A 14,053-nucleotide genomic window follows, 5' to 3' on the forward strand; every position below is an offset into this window, starting at 1 on the left:
TCTGGACTCACCCTGACTTCTCACTGAACAAACTGGGACAGTAACACAGGGCTGTGTCCTAGATCATCACGGAGCTGAGCTGCAGGGAAAACTGAATTTGTGAGGTGTCTCTGGAGGTGGAGAGTCATTTTTGTAGAGACATCTTGTATGCTGTGCTATTCCCAGAACCAAAGCACCCCAGTCACCTCAGCCCTTTCCCTGGGGGCTGAGGGATCCAGTCCCAGCAGCCAGCACTGTTTGTGATGGAGAATCCAGAGACTGAGCGGATAAGGGAGAGGGTCTTCAATAGTCCTGGGCCCGATTTCTGCACCAGCACCTGGGACACGACACCTGGTGAAGGAGAAACGAGGAGACACCCAGTTCACAGATGTCATCCCATAACTCCACCTTACTCAGACCCAGGAGATGCTCACAGCTGAGGGATGGCAGCAACAGGAGGAGTGACCAGAAGATTTTCATGTTCATTTTGATCAATGCTTTGACTTTCAGCGAGTTATGTCAGTGAAGATGAGAACCCTGACTCTGAGTAGCACAGATGCTGTGCTTTCCCCCTGAGCCTGGGTGTGATGTGCAGGTGCGAGGGATGCTTCCATATAAAGATGGTCACGGCTGGTCCTCCTCTAGGGCAGTGGAGGAGGGTGCTGGCTGAGATCCAGGGTGGACACAGCTTCATGTCACCTCTGAAGAATGGCTGATATTTCTTTTCCAATACGATACTTACATTTCCATATGTGTCATCTGCGTCTATATTATAGGTGTACTCGTTGGCTAGTGTGGCCATTACAGAATAACAGACTGGGTGGATTAAACAACAGCAATGGATTCCTCTCAGGCCTGGAGGCAAGAAGTCTGAGGTCACAGTGTCAGCAGGTTTGGGTCCTTCTCAGTCCTTTCACCTTTGCTTGCAGGTGGACCGCGACTCACTGAGTCCTCAGATGGTCTTTTCTCTGTGTGTCTGTGTGCATTCCTGGTTTACTTGTATGTTCATTATTCCTCTTCTTAAGAGTGACAAAGACCCCTGACCACCCCTCTGCCAACAGGATCCTTGTAATTCTCTTCTCAAGTAGTCTTGACCTGTGGGCTTCTGTGTTTATATGTGCGTGGCCAGGTTTTGTCAAGAGCCTTGCTAAGTGAGAATAATGAGAATCCCCTACCCTTGAACTCTGATCACCCTCAGTATTTGATCAAAGCCATCAAACCTCCTGTCACCCACACGGTATCTGATCACCCTGGTCTCCCTTTAGCAAGAATCCATTTGAGGCTATGTAACCAGAATCCCCTTAGCTTGTATTTCTTCTGTTAGTAATTTCCAGTCAACTCCACCCCACCATCTGCTTGGCGATAAGCCCCCACTTGCCAGGCTCTATTTGGAATTAAGCCAATTTTCCAAGGCTGCATCCCATATGCAGCAGTGAGTTTTGTTTTCAGGCTTTGGGTGAACTTTATATTGGAAACATGAGTATCAGTTCACCACCCATGGCCATATAACGCATGACTGAATGAAGCTGATGTCTCGTATATTTTCCCTAAGTCCACTCACAGCCATTTGTGCGTAGGGACTCTAGACAGTTCCTCAGCCCTATGCCTGGGATACTTTAAACAATTGCCAAGAATCACAGAAATGTGAAAAGCATGGCACTAATTTGACCGCAGAAAGTCCCCAATTACAGGATGGTAGCTGAAACAAGAAAAGAGAGCATCACCTTGACTGACCTCAGCTGGGAAAATGTGTATGTGTATGTGTGTGTGTGTGTGTGTGTGTGTGCGCGCATGTGTGTTTCCTGATTCAAACAACCGGCCACATTCTTAATGTCCGTGAATGACCACAAAATGACAGTATTTATTTTGGGGTGCTCATGAAAGCTAGAAGTAGGTGAATTTGCAGATATGGAATCTGTGAATAACGAGGATAATTGCATGTGCAGTATTGGAGCGCTCTGGCGTTAGAGTCTATAACACTGTCTGCGGCAGAATTCAGAATGCCTGTACTGGTTGCCTGAAAGCAGGACGGTGTGTCTCTTCCTTCCACATCTACAAAAACAAAACAACAATTAATACTGTTTAAAAATCTCTTGTTCATTGTCAGGATATTTACACGTTTCACAAAGTTCAGGCTGAACTTGAAAATTATGGTGAGCTGCAGGGTTTTTTGGAGCTCCTTTGAGAAAAAGATAAAGAAATGATAAACAAATTAATTCTTGAGTATTATATGTGTCTGTGCATATGAATATATATATATATATATACACAACTATAATAAAAATAAAAAGCAAATATGTATATGCACAGAAAAATTTTTAGACACTTCGTAATCCACAGCAATGAAACATTAGGATACAGAACAGGGTCTCTGGTAGAGGTCCTGGGCAGGAAGAGGAAAGCACAGGTTCTAACAAGAATCCCCTCCCAGCCCATATATGCACCTGCTGCAGGTCGCAGCCCTGTACTTGTTGGGTCTTGTGCGACCCCTGGTGGTAACGCGCCTCCGTGCAGGGAGGTTTGTGTCTGGGCTCACACTGACTTCCCCTCACTGTGTCTCTCGCACAGTAATACACGGCTGTGTCCTCAGTTGTCAGGCTGCTCAGCGATAAGTAGACTTGGCTCTTGGAGGTGTCCGTGGTGATGCGGAGCCGGGACTTAAGAGTTGGGTTATAATATGCGCTTCCACCACCATATATACCCCCAACCCACTCCAGCCCCTTTCCTGGAGACTGTCGGACCCAGGCTACAGCATTGCTGGTTAAGGAGAATCCAGAGACAGTGCAGGTGAGGGAGAGGGTCTGTGAGGGCTTCACCAGGCTGGGTCCCGACTCCTGCAGCTGCACCTGGGACAGGGCACCTGTGGACAGAAGAACCACGGTGACTCATAGGCTCAGATGCAGCTTCCCCATGTGTTCACGTCTGAATCCCTGAGACACTCACCTCTGGGAGCTGACACCAGAAAGAGGAAGAACCACAGTGGATTCATCTTCCTGCAGATGGGATTCATGAAGCCAAGAAAATCTATTGAAGCATGAGGAGAAACCCGAATTTAAGTGAACTGGTACTTTGTTTTTACCTTGTGACATAAGGGGATGTTTGCATATGGGAGGGACGAGTCTATAAAAATCGGAAAGTAGTGAAGGGAGGTCCCAGCCTCTGGGGCTCCACCTGAAGAGGGTGCTGACTGTGCCCTCAGAGAACTCAGTCCCACCTGGGGTCCCCTCCCTATGCCTGGGGATCTCTTTGTCCTGGAATGAAATGATGCTGAAGGGCTAGTCAGGAAATCAACTGTGCTCAAGTATTAACCGCAGATTTGGGGAATAGACTTTAATCCCATGGACGTATATATTTCACATCAATACCCTTCATATATTCAGGGTCCTCCAAGATGTCAGACACAGACTCTTGTTTTTTCTTTTCTGCATTACCTCATGTTTATTTCTTGGATGTGCAAGTATTTGAGACAAACTATACATATAATATTGACATTGAATTCAGACAAAGTTAGGTAAAATTTAATGTTTATCAGAATTCACAGCGGATTTCGTGTTTCCCTTAATTTGGGTGAACATTTCTTCACCTGAAACAGTTTAAATATTATCAAGAGTTGCTCTGGAGGTGGATTTACTCTTAACAACTAAACACACCATGTATTTTGTGGACAAGGTAGTCATTCTTGCTGAGATGGTCATGGATCCCAGCACTGCTGACATGGCCTGAAGCCTGACCTCTCTGTTTCCTGTGCACCACTGAGTGTCTGCAGGAACACCGCGAGCTTCAGGGCTCCTTCCATGCATGTGGACGTTGGGGAATCCCCAGGGCTAGCAAGGTCTAAGAACAGACAGCTCCTGGAAGATCCTCAGGACTCCAACATGCTGGGCAGGTGACCTGGTGACAGTGCCCAGACTCACTCCTTCTAGAAGTGTTCATTTGTAACTCTGTCACAGTTAGTGACATGGGAGCTCAGGGAATACAGTTCCCACTGCACTGGGTGAGAGAACATGTATGATTCTTGGAAGTAAACCTTCAAAGTGAATGGCTTGCAGAGTATGTGGGTGTCATGGTCAGAGGAAAGTCCTCACCTCAGGAAGCAGTTTCCCTTGAAAAGTCCACCTGAGAGCAGCTCTCCCGAGTCCCTGGGTCACTGAGTCCTGGGACTGTGCCTGAGGTCACATCAGTAAGTGGTGCTGGAGAGCAGAGCACACCTCCATCCCATCTCATTGTGGGTACTGAGGATGTGGCCTCACCATCTGCATTTCCGTCTGCAAGGATGTAAACTGGGGATCACGATGGTAATGGTATGTCTGAAATTTATAGTGGGGTTGCCAGGGGTGTTGGATGTTGACATGAGTGTCATCAGTGATGTTATCTCTCCTGGGAACCAGAAAGACCAATGTGAGTCCCCATCTCTGACTGACACCCTGTACATGTAGCGCTGGCTCCACTTCTGCCCTGAGAGGTAACACCTGTGGGTCTGGGGCAGGTCAGCTCTCCCTCAGCCCAGTGATTTCACCTGAACACTGACTGATGTTGAGCCTGCTGTGTATGAGAAGATATTTACTCCATACTATTTCGTGAACAGAGTAGTATACTTCTTCTAGCTTTTCCAATAATATTTGCCGAGTAAAATAAATACTAAAGAATCTGCCTGCATGAATGTTGATAATAGGAGAGCCAACCACAGTGATATGGGCAAGAATCACGGGACAAGTCTGGACCCTGTTGTCAGGACCTGAAAATTGAGCTGATACGCTGTGGGATAGGGGAGGGGAAGCGATGACATCTAAAACCTAGAATCAGGTGGGCCCATTATTCAGCAGGTGGAAGAAGGGCCTGAATTTGTACAGACGCCCCAGCATCTGACCTGCCCTTCTTGAGCTGGTGGATTAGAGGAGATCCATCCAAATTCATGTTAACATAGAAGGATATATGGCAGGTGTCTTTATGTTTCTGTGGATGGGGATGTGTTGTTAGGGTCCATTTAACCCTAGGAAAAATGTGTTAGGGCACCAGTCCTAAAAAAAGTTATTTTTCTTTTGTGGAGATAATTGGGGTCCATTAAGTCTGGAGACCAGATCATATGATAATGCTGGAGGGACTGTCTATTAGAGACGCCCAGTGGGTGATGGGAAATGAAGTGGGGAGATTTAAGTCGTCTCGCTTTGCTGGTTAACAGTGATCGTCACAGCAAGAGGGCCTGACCATCGTGATAGGAGGGAGAAGGGCTGATGGTGGTGGGTTCATGGGGACCACGTGGACAGGTCCTTCTGATGGTCTCTGTGTTTTCCCTTATAAAATCTTGAGAGTATAAGCTCAGAATGAGGTGTGGACTTCAGGAACATTGAGGACAGTTGGTTTAGGTCATTTAGTATGTTTTTGGAATTACTGAGAAAAGAAGAAGCAGGAACAAGAGTTAGAAATCAGCAATGCCCTCGTGTGATATTAAATTAGTTGTCTTAGATGTTACTCAATGTAGAGGCATTCACTACCCTCACATTTCATCTTCTAGGTCCACTTGGATTCCAGTTTCAAATGTGAGGGATGTAATGAAACATTTATTATGCAACAACGTGGTATCTAAAATTTAAGAGGTATATGTCAAAGTAATGGAAATGTGTTACTGAAATTGTGATTGTCAAATTCTTCTCTGGGGTAACATGAATTAAAATTAATAAAAATAATTCAAGGAATTGATTTTGTTTTCAACCATTGGGAAATCCACTGAATCATTCAAGTAACAATCATTCATAAACTCAGATCCATTATGGGTAAAATTTATTGTTAGCAAACGGTCATTCTAACTGATGAAATCTCACTCTCTCATCAAGGATCTGTGTCTCTGTGGACACGCAGCACAGTTCTCACCAGCAACACAGGAAGGAGGGTACGTTGGTACATTTCTACTTTTCCAGAAGAGCATCTCTGAAGAAGTCCCCCCTCTGTTCACCCATTCCATCCTTGTAGTATCTGAAAGAGGCCTTTGATTGTACTGTGACATGTTCCCACATGAAGTTCCCATGGCTTAGGAAGTGAAAGTTTAACTTCACTTTTCATTGTAATAGAAACACAACAAGTAATAACTGAAAAGCAAAATAAAATACATTTAAAATTTACCCAAATGCAAGCTAGAGATTCGCAGAAAATATCTGCAAAAGACATATCTAGTATATCTGGTTGTTATCTAACATGTACCAAGAAGCCTTAAACTCAACAATAAGAAAGAAAGAAAAGGATTAAAAAATGGGATAAAATCCTTAACAGACACCTGACCAAAAAGACAAAGAGTTTGCAAATAAGGCTGTGGGAGAACATATGTCACAGGGAAGTGCCATTCCGAACAAGTACATATCCCTGAAAACTTACAAGAGTGGATCAGATCAGGACTCTGAGATCCTCAAACACCTGCAGGATGTGAAGCAGCAGGGGGTCCATTCACAGCTGGTGGGAATGCAGAACGGGGTGCACCTTGGGAGACATTTTGGGGGCTTCCTGCAAAACTAAACATACTGTTATCTATGTTTCAGCAATAGTGCTCCTTTGTATGTTTGTGAAAGACAGTAAGACTTTAGTCTAGAGAAAACCCTGCCCATGATGCTTAGTTAGCTTTATTGATATCTGCCGAAATTTGGACAAAGCAACATGTCCTTTCATAGGGAATAACTAATAAACTGTGTATATCCAGAAAATGGACACTGAAATCACATACTGATTTGAAGAAATATCGAATAGTGAGATGGAAATGCAAAGTAGAGATTCCAGAAGAACACACCTGGCAAGGTGACGTCAACAGAGTGACAGTGGCCGTGAGGACTGAGCCTCCTTAGAGGTTGTACAGCATGAGGCTGAAGAGAAGACACCTTGGACATGTCAGGAGGGAAATCTCCTCCTCTGCCCCTCTTGAGTTCCTGAGGCTGGGCTGGTAACAGAATTGACAAAGACAGATTAACAGGAGAAAAGAAAAAAAATTTAACCATGTGCATGGATGTGCCATAGAAATGGACCCAGAAGTGACCAAAGCAGGCAGCTTTTATATTTTTAGACAAAATGCAATATTTGTGAGGAATTGGTAGAAGGAGGAAATGTGTGCTTTTGGTGCTCAATTAGTGAAGAACCTAAGCAGGGTTTGGGCTGGCTAGTCATTAAAGAAGGAGCAAGGTTTGTTCATAGAAGATTCCAGGCCTGAATTCCCCCTTCCTGGTGATAAGAGTGTCCGTCTGCAAAGGAAAGCAGCGTCCGGCTGCTCAGTCCTGAAAAGCCAATAAAGAGGCAAAGTTGGTGAAAGGAAAGTTTGCTTTATTTTGGCTGCCTGCACCCGGGGTTGGGGACTGACTTCTCTCCAAAGGTCACCCCGCACCGAGTATCTGTGGGAAAGGGATTTTACAGGTGGAAGGAGGGGCTACGGGCAGAAACGGCAGAGTCAGCTGTGACAGTCGTCTTGCAGTTGGTCATGAGGTGGTCTGATCAGCCTCCTCTTGCTTGTTTTAAGTAGAGTTAATCTTCAGGACCAGGGTCGGTTTGTTCTCATTTCTTGAAGCCATTTCTTGGAATTGTGGCAGCTTATGTCATGGCTACAGTCTGGTCGTCATGCAGTTAACTTCTTCCTCCTGGTGGGAGTTTCAGTATCTACAAGACGGCTCATGGGACATGGACAAGAATATTATCTATAGCCCTTGAGGAGGAACTAAAGGTTCTTGATTTGCTTAATGAATAAACTATTATTATTTGGTTTGGTTGGACACGTCGTTCCTTTCTAGATTTTCTCACTCCTCTGATTAAACTTACTCTTAGGGTTAAGTTTTGGCACAGAAAAAGGCAGGCAGAAGATATGCGGTAAAGGACCATTTCAGTTCCACCTCCAGGTACAGAGAGGGCACCTTTCACATGGGAGGTTTATTTCTTGCTTCAGGGTGACAGGGAGGAAGGTCAGAATGTCCCTCTGCACTGGCTCTGTCTTAAGTCACTTGGAGGCATATTTAGGGGTGCCCTACCCTGGACCCCAACACTCAGGGCCTCCTTTATATTTTGTTTCTACATATGCACAGCAAGCATGTGATGTAGGTATCGGTTTACTTGAATCCTACAGATGTGAAGGTAAACTGCAGCCTGGACATGGCACGTGATGAGCTGGAGAGCACACATCAGGACACAGTGAGGCCTCCGGTCGAGGCCTGGGCTTCTCCACCATGGATCTGGCCTCCCCTGCAAAGGTTCCTGGACAGAGGTGGGCTTGCCTGTAGGTCGGCAGGACTCTTCGTGGAATGAGAACCTCAGTGATTTCCTGCATTTTAGTGCTCACATAAGAAGCTGAGGTGAAGAAAGGAGAATAGATTTGTTTTCAGCAGCTTCTGAAAATTCATGTTATTATCCACCTGACTCTAAACTTTCCCTGCCAACTACATATGTGTCTATTGGTAATAGCTGTGATGATGAATATTTGACATAAAATAATCTGCACAGGAGAACAGGATGCAGGTCTTATATAAGCGTATAGGGATTCTATTGGGCCTGGAAGCAAGGAGCACATGTAGAAACACCCCCACCCACGTCCCCTCTAACTGGCATCTTTCCCAGCGACCCCCTGAGGATCCGGGGCTGCTCAGCGCATTTATGCTTCTCATGCAAGAGGTGAGCAGCAAGTCAACAGCCCGCATCCTGGCAGGGACAGCTGGTCTACAGTAGGGCAGGGCTGAGATATCACAATGAGGAAGGAAGAATATGTTTAACTCTTTATACATCCGCTGGGATAGTATTGAAACGGGTCAATTTAGACAACATTTAGACAAGGGAAAACCTGAACATATAAATTTGAGTCTCTGCCTTTCATATATTACATTTATTCTCCTATTTCAAAAAGTCTTTCTAATTGAGAGGCTGAATGTGTAACTGAAGAACCATGGATGAGTACAGAGAGGTTCCCCAGGGAAAACTGCTATATGGAGAGGAAACCCCAGACCCTTGGAGGAAAGCAGCCCTTAACTACCATCTGCACCTGCTCCTGGGGCTGAAACATACACTTGTATGTCCTGAGTGCCCCCTGCATCCCCCCTCCTGTCTCGCTGCAAGGAGGTTTGTGTCTGGGCTCACACTGACTTCCCCTCACTGTGTATCTTTCGCACAGTAATATACGGCCGTGTCCTCAGATCTCAGGCTGTTCATTTGAAGATACAGCGTGTTCTTGGAGTTGTCTCTGGAGATGGTGAATCGGCCCTTCACAGAGTCTGCATAGTATGTGCTACCACCACTACTACTAATAGCTGAGACCCACTCCAGCCTCTTCCCTGGAGCCTGGCGGAACCAGCTCATGCCATAGCTACTGAAGGTGAATCCAGACGCTGCACAGGAGAGTCGCAGAGACCCCCCAGGCTGCACCAAGCCTCCCCCAGACTCCACCAGCTGCACCTCACACTGGACACCTGCAAACACAGAGACATCCTGGTCAGGAGACTGTCACACATCCACTGATTCCCTCACTCATATCCACTCACATCCTCAGTGTCTCTTGCTCTCCATAAATTACCTTGTAAAATAGCCACAAGGACAACCCAGCTCAGCCCAAAGTCCATGGTGAGTGTTCTGTCTGAACCCCGAATGGAGCACGTGGAAATCCCGGCTTGGAGCTCCTTTCCCAGAGCTGCAGGGTCAGGGCTGGGGCTGCTTTATATCAGCAGAGGAAGGACTCTATTTGCATGACCTTCTAGTATATAAGAGGCTATGTTGTTGAATGTCCTCAGAAAGGGCAGCGTCTCAGAGCAGGTGTGAGAGTCTTGGATTTTGTGGTGTTGATAGCATCTGGGAAATATAACTTTCATTGTGTGATTGTTCCAGAGTAAACCCTTAGGACCCATATATCATCTTACATATGCACTCACATCCCGTGATGTAGTTGCCATTGTTACCCTCATATTAGAGGTGTAAACTACACCCAGAGGAATGGAGGGTGTGTGTAGTGTCCAAGGAGAAACATGGGGTGACCGTTAGATCCAGCATCTGCTCCTGAGCTCTGGGCCAGGCTGCTCCCTGGAACCTACTACAGGACAGAGTTGGAGTTGCCGGGTGAGGTTTGCAGATCCCCCTCCTGTAATGAGGTCACGATGACTGTGCTGTCTTCTCGTGTTTACCTAAAATGTATGGAGGGGGTCAGGGGTGATGAGAAGTATTTTCAAGAGTCTCTTATGTTTCAGTCTCTTCCCTTCACTCCTTCCCTCCCAACTCATGCATTTCTTCATTTGTAATCACTTTAATGAGGTTTTTGACATGTACTAAAGCGCACACACTCAGAATGAACACTGTAATGAATACTGACGGAGGCACCAGCATTATCAGGAGAGAACAAGTCAATTCCTCTCGTTATTTTCAGTAGTTTCTGGGTTTCCTCCTTCCTGTCCCTTCTTATCTTCCATCCTGTCACCACATCACCGTTGATCTTCCCTTGTTATCTCAGATTACTTTTCATTTTCTAGAATTCATAAAAGTGGGATGATATTGTATGTATTCTTATTGTTATGGCTTATTTTACTCAGCACAAATAGTTGTGAACACTATCATGTTATTGTGTGTGTCAGGAATCCTTGGTTTTAGTAACAGGTCGCAGTTAATGAATGATCGTAGCATGATTGTCTTATTTATTAAGCTGATGTGTGATATTGGAACTGTTTCCAGTTTCTGGGTGTCACAATAAAGCTGATACTCGTCTTGGAGATGCAGAGAGATGAGCAGCTGAGAAAACGCTTCTTATTTAATGTTCTTCAAGCAACCTCAAAATGGGGCAGGTTGCACATTATCAAAATCTCACCAATATATCAGATAATTAGAGAACGAAGAGAGCAACAAATTTAAATCTTGGAGAGACAAATGCTCACAGAATAACAAAGCATAAGGTTGTTAACCCTGACATAGGCTGCTGAACGGAACAAAAACTACTACAAGATTAAACTATAAACAGATGTGTTGAGGTCGAGCGTGGTTAGGGTGTAATAGTGCCCCAACGTCTCCTAAGTAACTACCTCGCCAGTGTCAGCGTGGTCCTGCTAAAGTGTGAGTCAGATGGTGTTACCTCTCTATCCACACAGGTGTGTCTTCCTACCTGGGACAGCCCAGGATTCCTGCCTGAGCTGTTAGGTCCTCCTGCATCCTGGGGAGGAGGACATTGGCCGTGGACTTGGATCTGCACTGTTTCATAGCATTTGCGCTCACAGTGTGACCTCTATCCCCTCATCCAGTCCCACTGTGCCATATACTTACCACATATGGAATAGGATCACGCGCGGAAATGAATAATAATGATCCAGGTTCTGATTGATGCACAAAACCCTGTCACAACCCTTGACAGTTTCCACTGAGAGCAGCTCTTTATTTTGTTCACCGTCTCTGCTTAGGGAGTGTCTGGAGGAGAAGCCCACCCTGCCCCATGCAGGGTCGCTGTGAGAGGCTCAAGTTCAGCTACAGGACCTGCTCCTGTGAGGAACACTCACATGTAAGGGAGGCTGACCCTGACTGTACGCTGGGGGCTCAGCCGGGTCTGAGGGCTGGGCCTTGTGTCCACCTCGTGTGGACATTGCTTGGGCTCTGACATCCTTTTAGCACAATGCCTGGGTCAGCTGAGTGTTCTCTGCATCAGAGCCCATTCTCCGTGCAGTCACTTACACACCTAGACAGAGCTTAATGTTAGACCCCAGAAGTCATGCTTGTAATATTTACATAACTGACTGGAAACTTACAGCTCCATCATTGACTGCCCATGAATTATTGTGGTCTCTTCATTTACAACTGAGAAAAAGTGCAAGCAACAAATACGTTCTTCAACAAATTAGTACATAAACAATGAGTGATGTATCCATGCTGTGGAATTGTATTCAACAGTTTAAATATTAAAGTATTGTACCACGAAAGGACATGAGGGAATCCTAAATGCATATTGCTAATTAAAAAACCGGTCTGAAAACGTTCAATTTCACCTATTTCACATTTGGGAAGACTTCAGTCTATATATAAACCTATCAGATGAGCATTTAGCAGGAATTGGGGAGAAGGTGTTTGATATGTGAAACATGAGCAATATTTAAGGATAGTGAAATTCTTCTCTATGAAATTGCAGTGGTGGAAACATTGCACTATGAACTTGTCAAAATATGTAAAGTAATGGCAGAAAGAGTGAACCTTATTGAATATAAATATAAATGCCACTTATAAGATGGCGACTCAAGGATGGAACGATGCACACTGTATAGATGATACCTAATATCATAGTGAATCTATGAATTAGCATGTCAGTAGAAGGTGGGAAAATAGGTTTTGACCTAAGTGACTTTGGAAATGAGTGGAGTCTGATGGCTAAGTTCTAAGCCACTGCACGTAAGCAGTAGAGCCTGGTGGATAACGGTATTTCCATCAGGAGTCAGGCTAAGCGTTCAGTTCCAACTGTGCATGTGGACTTGAACAATTAGTAGCTGGATGGCATCGGTGGAGCCAGGCTTCTCACTGTTGGATGGAAAGTAACAGAGAAGCAAGGGGGAAACTCTGGATTTAACCATGAGTTGTTGCACTAGGATTGGAGATGTAAGAATTTTCTCACATTTACCTTAACACAGGTCAGAAGGTGAGATACAGAGCTAGTTGCAGACGTGTGTGTGTATACGTGGGGTAGTGCACACAGATATATTTCCAAGGTCTTTTAGCTTATAGGGTCTAGAGCCAATGCTCCCAGTGGACAGGACACCAGCATTAGTGTCCTAATACCAACTCTTCTGGTTATTAATGCTATTCTCCAGAAAAGGATCCATGACTCATGTGAGGTCTGGCTAATTCCAGGGCCACAGAATAGAATACACACACTTATCCTGCAGATTCTTGTGGCACCAGAAATTAAGGACGTCTTCACACAAATGGATGGGTGCCCGTAAAGAGGACACAGAAGACTATCTGAAAGAGCTCCTCATGGGAGACAAGCTGTAACAATTACAGAAGCAAAGAAAATGCCTTAGTATATAACCTTAATACAAGGTAAGAAACAAATGTCTTGATTCATACTTATGTAAAGAGATTGAATAAATATATCTAATGGGGAAGGTAGGATAAATCTCCCTTAAGGAATAACTTCAGGTACCTCATCATGGTCATGCTCCCTTCAAGAAGGTGCACTTAACCCTCCATCCCACAATGAGGCCTGGCGTAGAGACGTGATAGAAATGAAAGAGTGTCTTGAGTTTCATGATGAATTTTTAGGTATAATATCGCAAACATCATTCGTAAAATCAATTTGTAATTTTTCTGTATCCATTAAAATTTCTGTCCTGAAACCAACAACAGCAAGAGTAACAATAACTCACTGATAAGGGAATTAGGCACAGACTTGGAGAATGTGCTCTCTAATATCATATTTATAAAGGACTTGTATCGTGACTATACAGCAACTTCACAGCTCAACAACAGTAACAAAAAATGAAAATAATGAACACTTTGCCAGTGATCTGAAGATACTTCCACAAAGAAGAGATAAAAGGTTTTAACAAGATTCTTCGTTAAGGAAACATAAAATAAAACAATCATGAGATATTGCTACTCACTTATTACAACAGTTAAAGCACAAAATATTAAGAAATTCAAATATTGGGGATGATGTAGAGCAAAAGGCCCCTCATCCGTTTGCTGGAAGGAGTGCCAATGGCCGCCAAATGGAATATATTTGTCAATTTCTTAGAGAGAAAACCAGACTCTCACCATGGGATTGAGGAGTGTGGTAGAAAAGTATTTACCAAATTTGTTTGAATATTTATGTTTGCTCAAATAACTTCATACGGGTGCTTGTATCATCTTTACACCTTCGAGCCTTTACCACTCCCTAAAAATGGGTTATGTAGCCAGTTTTTATGGTTATTTTCCAGACGATGATCATATACCTGTATCTGTTCCGTTTTATCTCTCTCTCTCTTTTATCTAAATATCCATTATCAATGTCCACACGAGATAACAAGGTGCAGGCAACACAGCCCACATATTACAGCCCAACCTGTGTCCCGACATTTCAAAATGTTCTCAGAGGAGAGAATGCCTGCAGTGCTGTATGGACATCAGT

The 14,053-nt window shown here is 44.6% G+C and overlaps 2 gene segments (V, D, J or C); both read right to left on the minus strand.

Moving 5' to 3' along the window:
* Positions 1 to 181: 181 nt before the first annotated feature.
* On the minus strand, positions 182 to 2,989 carry LOC136143291 (immunoglobulin heavy variable 4-38-2-like). The segment is given in 3 exon segments: positions 182 to 330; positions 2,546 to 2,839; positions 2,923 to 2,989. Coding segments are annotated over 3 exon segments (510 nt in total).
* Positions 2,990 to 9,078: 6,089 nt separating this feature from the next.
* On the minus strand, positions 9,079 to 9,545 carry LOC136143285 (immunoglobulin heavy variable 3-23-like). The segment is given in 2 exon segments: positions 9,079 to 9,395; positions 9,500 to 9,545. Coding segments are annotated over 2 exon segments (363 nt in total).
* Positions 9,546 to 14,053: the final 4,508 nt, after the last annotated feature.

The sequence above is a fragment of the Phocoena phocoena genome, unplaced genomic scaffold (genome assembly GCF_963924675.1).
Source record: "Phocoena phocoena unplaced genomic scaffold, mPhoPho1.1 SCAFFOLD_205, whole genome shotgun sequence".
NCBI classification, from domain to species: Eukaryota; Metazoa; Chordata; class Mammalia; order Artiodactyla; family Phocoenidae; genus Phocoena; species Phocoena phocoena.